Genomic DNA, 10,356 nt, shown 5'->3' with positions numbered 1-10,356 from the left:
TCATAAATACTCTATTGTGAGAATAGTGCTACAAGAATGTGAAGGGTGACACCTGTAGGATGTCGCTCTGCCATTAAGGTCCTGTAAATAGGAGTGGGCGGGGCTTCTCAGCAGTGTCAAATTCTCCTGGGTGGCCAGGTTGACGGCTGGGCCCACGCTGTTTGTGTGGCAGCTGCGAGCCATTGGGGTCAACTAGTTTTTATTTTCAATAATCACGTTTGTTTTTTACTGTCTTTTTACATTATGTATTTTATGACAGGGCTACGGTACTCAAAGCAGACCTACAGGGTGAATGACTGGCTGAGGGTGCTCGACACCACAGGTATGCTGTGTTTTATTGATTTTGATGTATCAAAGAACTGGGTTTGATTGATTGATGATTGATTGTAGTTATTGTTACGTTCCCCAGTCATCATACTGCTACCTGCTGTCCTTTTTATGTTGTTTTTTAGTGTTTTTCGTGTTACTACAGTGAGTCTGCTTGTAATATTCGTGTCATTTTTTTTCGGTCAGGTAATTGGTTTTTAGCTTGTCAATGTTGTGCAGTGTTTGTAGTTTTAGTTTTTTTTTTATCCTTTTAAACTGTTATTTGCAGCAAGTTCCTGTTGGTGTGCATGTTATCTCGGCTCATAACAATGGTAAATATCTAAGACCTGAAATACTTTGTACGATCAATAAATATTGTCAATTTATTTGAACACGCCTGTCTCTGACACTTTTATAATTCATGGTTCCACTTGCAACAAGAAACTGTTAAAAAAAAGCCTTTTTTTAAAGTGGGTCTTTAAACAAAGAGTGAACAGTCACAAACAAAATCTTAATTTAAGTTAAATGCGACAATCGTTTCTGTTTTAGCCTCTATTTACTATTATCTGTACTTCATTTACTGTAAACAGATCCAGATTTTACTTTCACTTCTGCATTAACCGACGACGTCGTCGCTGCTTCTCAGGAAAATTCTAACTTTCTTCTTACTTTTTTATTTCCTTCATTAAAGATTTTTACCCACCTGAAGTTACAGAAACAAGCCAAGAGAACAGAACCAAGAAAAGAGCAGAACCGAACAGCGCCATGGTCCGACATCCAGCTGCTTCTTCTGCTTGCCGAAACGAGCACCTGAGGAACCTGTAGAACCGGTTCTTCAGAAACAGTATTTTTCAGTTCTTTGCTGCTTCCGTCAGTCCATTAGTACAGAAGAGGATTTGGACCACAGAGAAATAAATAATACATCTGACTTTTAAGGTGGTATGGATGAATAAAGTAACATAAAATGACGCAACTGTCGTAAAACTGGTATTTTCTAATATAAACGTGAATCCATCAAACTTTATCATCTGTGTGTAAAACAGTTGAGTCAGTTTCCACGTATAGATGGAGCTGATTCTGCTACATTAGAACAACTGTCTCAATAAAACCATATTTTAAGGAAGACTCTCAGTTTTTTCTATAAACAGCTTTAATCTTTAAAGACGAAGGCTCTTCTAAAGTTTCCTCACTGGATCATTACAAATACTTTTTATGGTTTGGTTTGTTAGCTTTTTAGCTACTAGCTTAGAGTCTGTGTAGCCCAGAGTAGCTGCTTTTGTTATGTGACCAGGAACGGTGTGAACAAAATCCAAAAGTTTTTCAAAACCTAATTCAGAATCAGAAAATGAACTAAATGGATAGAATGTAAGTTAGTGCAGGTGTTTTTTTGTTCCAGTACCAAATGACCCACAAACCGGTACTGATCCGTGACCTGGAGGTCAGGACCGCTGCTGTAGGACACGTAATTTCTTTTCTTAAACTGTGTTCCTCGTCTTCCTGGTGTCCATCCTCCACATGTCATGGTCCTCTGGGTTGTGACTTGAGACAGGTTTGCAATAACAGGAGCTGAACTTCCCATCACTGGTATTCAGGTTCTTGTTCATCTGGAAACATCTGGATATGGAGTGATGGCATCAGGACGTCTGTGTGTCATCGCTCACCCAGCTATCTTCATTGGACATTCTGGGGGAATTCATGTACAGCAGAGCTTCTGTCACCAAACCTGTATTGTCAAGGTTGAATAAAGAATTCTCCAGAGTTCTGCAGAGTTCCGCGCTGTTCCTCACAGTTGGCACACAAACACCAACAGAAGAAGGAAAACCTCCAGAGAAACTGAATGTCAGATCTGAGGCTCCGTCTGCAGGAGGAGGAGCTTCCTGGAAGCAGTCTCTACTGAGCGTGTGCAGAAATCCCTCCTGAATCCAGACTGATTGACGTTATTGATTAGAGTTAGAGGTCTATGTCAGACTGACTGATTTATAGAAACTTTATTGTTCACGGAGAGAATCCACAGAGACAGAAAAACAGATGAGAGTTTCTGTTAGAAGATAAAATCTGAAAAACTGAGATTCAATTTTGAAGAAATGTCTCCCTCTAGTGGTCATGAAGGTCAAATCTCACCAACAAATCACTCAATGCAAAAAAACCATAAAGATCACATTTCAAAAACTAAATAATAAAAACATTACATTTGAAAAATCAAAACAAGCTAAAAAACACAAATAAATGAACATTAAATGTTTCAAAAACAGAAGTCATTTGAATTTAACTGAAGTTTATTCATAACATGTGGAGAAGTTAGTTTATGGCTCCACAGAAGCACAAAAAGTTGCATAGAAAACATCTATAAAATGTACTAAATATATAAATAATTACACACAATGGATTAAACATACAGGATACTAAAATAACAGATGTTTACAATGACAGTATATAGTGTAAAGTGAGTGTGGACAGCATCCTCCCTCAGACAGCAGTCCGGGACAGAGCCGGTCCTCCTCACCAGCTGGTCCTTCTCTTCTCGTCCCGGTCAGAACAGTTCTTTTAATGAATCAGAATCTCCATAGAACTGCTGTGGAATGAGCAGAGGGGATCAAAAGGGTCCAAAGTGTGTCTGGATCTTTCTAAAGTAGATGCACACAGTTCTCAGGTGTAACAGAAAGGTGTTTGTAAGGGCGGTGACACCTGTAACTGTCCACACATCACGCTAAAGTACACCTGATTCCAGCAGACAGGTGCAGCGTCTAACCGTCCAGGTGAGACGTCCAGCTGTACTATCGTTTCTACAGGTGTGAATGCCAGCAGGAAACATGATGATCACATGACTAATGTGGTGATTATTGAAGAGAAGTTCAGGAAATAAAAAGAAGAATAATGAATACAGACAACAGCTCTGTTTAAACACTCATAATAAGCGATTAATAAACATTCAACTTTATGTATCTGTCAGGGATCCTCCAGCCAATGCCACCTCCGACCACAAGAGGGAGCTATCACCAGAGTATTGACTCTTTCCACAGCCTTCTCAATACATCTCCCAGCATGCACCACCTCCTTTTGCAAGCCTTCACCAGCCGTCTGCAGTCATTCCTCCAGCATATCTTCTGCTCTCTGACCTGTTAGTGTGAAGTCTTGTTGAGAATTGCTGACAGTCCGAGCGTTCTTCTAAGCCTGTTTCTCTGTGTCATTGACCCTGCTTGTCCTCACTCCTGACTGCCTCGCTCCATGTTTTTTTACTTTTGCTGGGTTTGACGTCTCCATTCTGCCTCGTCTGTCTGTTTATCTTGACATTAAATACCTGTTTGCACTTGGACCAAAACTCTTCAGCATCTTCATCACAGTATCTTTATTTCTACTGTTATTATTCTTTGAAGTGAAGAGGATATTTGATATTCTCCACACTGTGATTCTTAATCAGGGCTTTTTGATTTAAATCGTTACCATAAAGTGTATATTATTATTATTACAAAGAAACATTACACATTATTGACTTTAACTGTATATGTTTCTGTTTTTGAATATAAAACACTTTGTGTTGCACAAAGTATGAGAAGTGCTTATAAATAAAGTTAGATTGATTGAAGATGCTGTTTTCATTTGTTCTAAAATAAAAGTTTTTATTTATCTTCACCCTCCAACTTATCACACATAAGTACCACTGAGGATACCGGATCAATGAGGAGTATTGATAAGAGCTCAGATAATAGATAATAGTAAGACAATAGTTTGGACTTGACTCTTTTGTCTAACACGAGGTTCACACTGGACGCCGAGTGCGTACAGCGTTTTACTTCCTGTGCTTCCTGGCTCCTAAACTCTGGAATCAATCACCACCAGCTGTTAGAGAGATTACAATCTTGGAGATTTTTGAACCCAAACTGTTCCTCCATTATCACACTGTACTATCGGCCTAGCTGCGTTTTTACGTTTGTTTTAAATGTTAAATGTGTTTTTATGTCTTTTATGATTTTTAGGATTATATAATGTATTCTTTCCTCGTGTGCAGCACGTTGGTCCTCTAGAAACTCTAGAAATGAATAAATGAATACATGAAATGAAAATCAAAGGCAGGTCTGATGTGTCTACCTGCATGAACTCCAACACCTGTCAGGTTTAGCTGCAGATTATGTAGCACAGCCACTTTCAATTCTCTTTCATCTTTCTATCCAAACCAAAGAAATCCCAACTGTTTGGAATCAGCCTTCGTGTTTCCTTTATTAAAGGGAGGGGATCCTACAGTCTTAACAAATACAGACCAATATCAAACCTCAGTGTCTTAGCTAAAGCACTAGAACCTCTTGTCTGACCAGTTAAAAACGTTTATGCATGACAACAATATTCTCTCTGAGTTCCAATCCGGTTTTAGGAAAAGCCCAGTACTACGACAGCTACCATGAAGGTGTGTTTCACTTTTTATTGATCTGTCTAAGGCCTTTGACACTGTTGACCATTCCATCTTAATAGACAGAAGGCTCAGTATCGGACTCTCAGAACATACAGCTCCATGGTTCTCCAACTACCTACACAACAGAACTCAGTGTATTAAACATGAGGATCTTTGTTCAGATTTAGTCACAACTAAAAAAGGAGTCCCTCAGGGCTCTGTTTTGGGTCCCATCTTATTTATACTCTATATCAGAGGTCTGCAACCTGTGGCTCCAGCTCTTCAATCCCTCCATGGTGGCTCTCTGGCTGAAGAAAAATAAAATAGTAATTTTCAAAAATTTGGAGATAAGCTATTATTTTAGCAACATGCTAACATTTTGGGCTAATTTGTTATCTACTAGGGTTTTTAGGCTAATTTAGAGTTTAGCTTCTATTTTAGCAACAGGCTAACTTTTTTGACTAATTTAGTTTACTGAGGATTTTTAGGCCATTTAGGAGTTCAGCTAGTAATTGAACAACAGGCTAACTTTTTTGTGGCTAATTGGCTTCTAATTAAATGTATATGCTAATTTGGAGTTAAGCTAATATTTTAGCAACATGCTAACATTTTTGGCTGATTTAATTTAGGGAGGAATTGTATGCTAATTTGGAGTTCAGCTAGCAATTAGGCAACAAGCTAGCTTTTTCGATAATTTGACTTCTACTAAAGGTAAAAGGTAAAATTGTTTAAAAAATCTAGTTTTGAGAAGTGTTAGGTTTTTTTATATTTTTGCTTTTGTTCGTTCCAAAAAATCGATATAATTCACATTTATCAAAAAAAAAAGATGGTCATGAATGCAAATCCAAATTACTTAAAGGCTAAAGTAAAACTATGTGGCTCCTTTTAGGTTTTGATCAGAAGAAAAAGAGCCATTTGGGCTCTTTCATTGTTAAAGGTTGTTGACCCCTGCTCTATATCAATAACATGGATAAATCTGTCTTAGAAGCCAACTTGCACTTTTACTTGATGACATAGTTATTTATTGTTGTGGATCGTCTCTCCTTCAGGTTAAAGAAACCCTGCAGAAAGCTTTGATTGTTGTCCAAAACTCTCTTCTTCGGCTGAAACTGGTGCGTAAAGCAGACCAGTCCAACGTCATGCTGTTTCCAATAAAAACTCTTGAAGGGGAAGTCATCGAGCAGGAGTACAAATATCTTGGTGTCTTAATTGAAAACTCTCTCACTTTTAAACCTTTTATGGAAAATGTTTTAAAGAAGTAAAACTTAGGTTGGGTTTCAGTTATCCTAATAGATTGTGTTTCTCTTTTAAAGTAATATCTTGTGAACGCAACTTTTCTATCTGTGCTAGACCATGATTATCTTTTTTATATGAATGTACCTGTCTCGTGTCTCCAAATGTTGGACAGTGTTTATCACTCTTCCTTACGGTTCATAACCAACTGCAGAGCAATGATACATCACTATGAACTGTACAAGCGAGTGAGAAGGCCGTCTCTCTCCAGTAGGAGGCAGTACCATTGGTATACTTTTATTTACAAAGCATTAGCTGGATTACTGCCTCCCTACATTTGTGAATTACTTAAACAGAGAACCTCCCACTCCCTACGACCAATGACCGGTTGTTGTTGTCTGTCCCATTTGGCTGCACAGAGTTTGGGAAGAAAGCTTTTGTTAACGCAGCTTCCTGTCCTGGAACATTTTAAAAAAAGGTTGGAGATGAATGGAAATGTTATCATTCCAGGTCTTCATACCAAGTTCAAAGAAAAACTAAAGTCTACAGAATGCTGTCATTGTTTCTCTTATTATTTTAATCTATCACATTTTTATGACTCCATATATTTTAGGTTTCTATGTATTGCTACGATACTGTATAAGAGTGTTTTAAACGTTTTACTGTCTTAATGTTTTGATGTATTTTTAAACAAATATGGCCTCCTCTTGACCAGGACCTTCTTACAAAAGAGGTTTGAAATCTCAATGGGGTTAAATACAGGTCAAAAAATAATAAGTAGGTGTGACTCAACCCCAGTCTGGGTGACCTGGTCAACCGTTGCTGGAGTTAGAGAAATGACAGTGCAGCTTCTTGTGCAACACTTGACTTCTGCAAACATCAGAAACTCTTGAACCTCCAAACCACACTTCCTGTTTGTTGATCAGTTCTTCTGTTGTCCGGCTCAGAATCATCTCACACTCTGACTCACATGCACCAACTGCATTCATTCTCTCCAACCTCAGACCAGTGGACTTTGTGTGTTTGTTAGCACCTATAGAGCTGTTGTTGGTCATGTGTTTTAGCAGAAATGAAGCGTGTGGTGGATGACATGTTGGTGTGAAGCTTCCTGACCAGAAGAAGCAGCTCAGATCACACAGCAGAGAAACTCCTCACTACAAGCTTTATTCACTGCAGGAGAACATTTACTCCACAATCATTCAGGATCTGGTTCAGGAAAGATACAAACATCCTCACAGGAACACATCTGAGAGGATCTGAGAGGATCAGTTTGAGTCCAGAAGATTCTCAGATCAGACCATGATCTCTGGGAGATTAGATAACAGATGGATCTGATGGAGGATCTGAGAGGATCAGTTTAAGTCCAGAGGATTCTCAGATCAGACCATGATCTCTGGGAGATCAGATAACAGATGGATCTGAAACACAATAGAACTCTATCAGTGAGAGAAGCTGATGGTTCATCAGAACTTCAGTTTCAGAACCAGAACTCAAGAAAGTTAAATTAAGAAATAAGATGAAATAATGTCTTCTTACCTTTAGACTTCCACTGAAGATATTTCCTCACCATCAGACCCAAAGACAGCAGGAGAACCAAAACAACAAAATACACAGCAGGTAACCAGACATGTGGGGGATAAGGAGGAGCAGATATGATTGATGGTTTATCTGAAACAGACCAAAGGTGATGATGATGAAGAAGAAGATCGTGACCTCTGACCCTGAAGGAGCTCCTCACCTGAGACAGAGATCCAGCTGGATGGAGACTCTCCATGATCCCTGATGTGACACTTGTAGAGACCTTCATCAGACCTGGAAACATGCTGGAGGGTCATGTGACCTGTAGGCTCAGTCCTGATGAGGGAGCCATCTTTATAGAAAGCAGCTGAGGGGTTGGAGGGAGGGGTCTTTGATTGACAGCTCAGAGTGAGGTCATGACCCTCCATCACAGGGAGGACAGGACTCTGCAGGATCACTGATCCACCTCAACACAGAGACAAAGCATTTCATCCATCTGCACACAGCTGCAGCAACACTAACTCCACAGTCTGATCTTACCAGAGACACTGATGTTAACCACCATGCTGCTGGCTCCTCCCCCTCTGGACTCACACCAGTACACACCGCTGTCTGATAGAAAGAGGTAGCTGATGTTGCAGGACAAACCATCTCCTAATCCCCATGTAGATCCACAGTAAGTCTTGCTTCCTTTGCTGGTGTTTCTCCTCAGAGTCCATCCTCCAGAGCTGTCGTCCTCACAGTTCAGAATCACTGATTCTCCTTCAAAGAACTGAGATCTGCTGGGACTCACAGTCACACCAACTGGAAAAATGTGATAAATAAATCTCTGAGACAATTATTGTTTAAAAAACTAAACAGACTCCTGGTCAAAACAAGTTTCTTCCACAAATGTTGTTTACAGTCATAGTTTTCTGATGATTGATGATAAACTGTGACTCACTTTGGTTTGATTTGCAGCAAAACAGAAACATCAGACCTGAAGAGAAACGAGTAGACTGGATTATTGAAGACACAAACGACGACACAGGAAACTGTAGGCAGGAGTGTGTGTGTGTGGGGGGGGGGGTGCATGCATATTAGGGCGGTAACGAGTATCCAGGTATTCGTGATCTGCTCCCATCTGGGGACGATGTATTTTTGCTCTAAAATGCAGATTAATGTAGGATTTTAAGTTTACGAACTAAAACAAAGAGCCGCGGTACTGCCAACGGAAGTAAACACATCTTGGTGACGGTGAAGCTTCCGGTTTTCAAAGTAAAACTAGCGAGAGCTTTTTTCTGTTCAGAAACTGAGACTGAAGTTCTGCTCACAGACATAACATCTGAAACAATGAATTAGCTTTAACATCTGAGCTTTAGCTCCAGTGTTTACATTCTTTTGGTTATGATAACTCTTCAACATTTGACGTAATTAACGAAACTCCATCTTATTCTGAAGAAACAGCCTCGCGCTGCTGAAAGGTGATGTAATCAACGTGAATCAGCTGATTCTGCTGAGAAAAAAAAGAACTTCTTCATTCGAGCTCTGCAGCAATATGTGATGCTTAGAACGTAAAATATTGAAGAACTTTGAGGACAGAAAACTGTGGAGAACATTTTCAGGTTTTGTTGTTAAATGATCCAAAACAGCAGTGATTTTATCCTTTTTTATGTTGTTTTTGATACTGCTGAACCAGAAGATTGACAAAAAAATGTAAAATGACAAACAAAATTTCTTTCTTTCTGAATCTTTGTGTTTTATTAGTTTTGTTGATTCTGATCTTCTGTTCTAAATAAAGGGATACATGATGGTGATTTAATACAAATCATTTCAATTTTCCTCCATCTAGTAAATATACACATAGCAATAAACATAATATTACAAGTAAGAATCGTGGTTCGATTCGTGAATCGTATCGGATCGCCACCTAAGCAACGATCCACAGCCTTAGTGCATATATGTGTTTCTTTTCTGAGTGTGTCAAAGTGTGACTGCACATGTGTGTGCGTTACATGAATTTATCAAATGCTTAATCCTAATTTATGTTGTTCGCCTTTTAGCAGCATTTTTGTTAGATTCTCTCTTTAGGTCAAACAGATTATTAAATAAACTGTTTCCTGATCTGTAAACATAATCCAGTTAGAGGCCCCGCCCCCTGACACCTCACTCATAAAGTGTATAGAGTTGTGTGTCTGCTGTCAGCGTTAACTGCTGGATGGTCAGTGAGGATCATCTTCCTGATGTGAAGGTCCAGCTTTGTTCTGGAATCCTCATCTCCTCTAACTATCAGCAGAAAGAGAATCCAGAAAAGCTGAACTTTGTCTTTCCTTCCTCTGCTCCCAGCTCCTCTTTGTTTGTCTCCTCTTTCAGCCTGACCTCCTTTTCATGTCATCTCCTCCATCATCAACATGAACAGAGCAGACAGTCAAGTTCAAGCAGACAAACAGCTTCTGTACTTACAGAGCAGACATGTTTCCTTCATCCTTCCTCTCTGATCTGATCTCTGCTTTCTGTCAGCGGACTCACACCACACTCAAGCTCCGCCCCTTTTCTGTTGTTTAACATAATGAATCCAAAAGCTTTAGATAAAACAGAAATTATTTTTAGGAACACCATAATTATCAATTATAAACTAATTAAACTAAAGGGGTTCATATAAATTGTTTATTCAATAGGTTAGCTCAAATATTAGCTTAGGTCTTATGAGGTTAATAAGATGGAAAACAACAACAAACATGCTAAATATTTTAAGTTATAGTCTGATACCACAAGTATGATTAGCTTACCAGATTGTCCTTGAAGAGTTTCTCCATGTCTTCTCAAAGATCTAACAGCAAGGCCTTCAGGAGCCAGTGGAGAGAAGCTAACACAGGAGTGATGTGTTCTCTTCTACTAGTTCCTGCTAACAATCGTGCTGCTGCATTCTGGACAAG

At 39.2% G+C, this 10,356-nt stretch overlaps 1 protein-coding gene across 1 annotated transcript; it reads right to left on the bottom strand.

The window, feature by feature from the left end:
• Positions 1-7,118: 7,118 nt before the first annotated feature.
• LOC112155812 (protein turtle) lies at positions 7,119-9,956 on the bottom strand. The gene is made up of 6 exons (XM_024287763.2): positions 9,884-9,956; positions 8,385-8,420; positions 7,982-8,245; positions 7,662-7,907; positions 7,460-7,591; positions 7,119-7,341 (listed from the first exon to the last, which is right to left on the bottom strand). The coding sequence occupies exons 1-6, from the start codon at positions 9,903-9,905 to the stop codon at positions 7,325-7,327; spliced, it is 717 nt and encodes a 238-aa protein (XP_024143531.1). The 5' UTR covers positions 9,906-9,956; the 3' UTR covers positions 7,119-7,324.
• Positions 9,957-10,356: the final 400 nt, after the last annotated feature.

This window comes from Oryzias melastigma, linkage group LG18 (assembly GCF_002922805.2).
Source record: "Oryzias melastigma strain HK-1 linkage group LG18, ASM292280v2, whole genome shotgun sequence".
NCBI lineage: Eukaryota > Metazoa > Chordata > Actinopteri > Beloniformes > Adrianichthyidae > Oryzias > Oryzias melastigma.
Note: the sequence above shows the minus strand (reverse complement) of the source record. Positions and strands in the feature narration are given on the sequence as shown.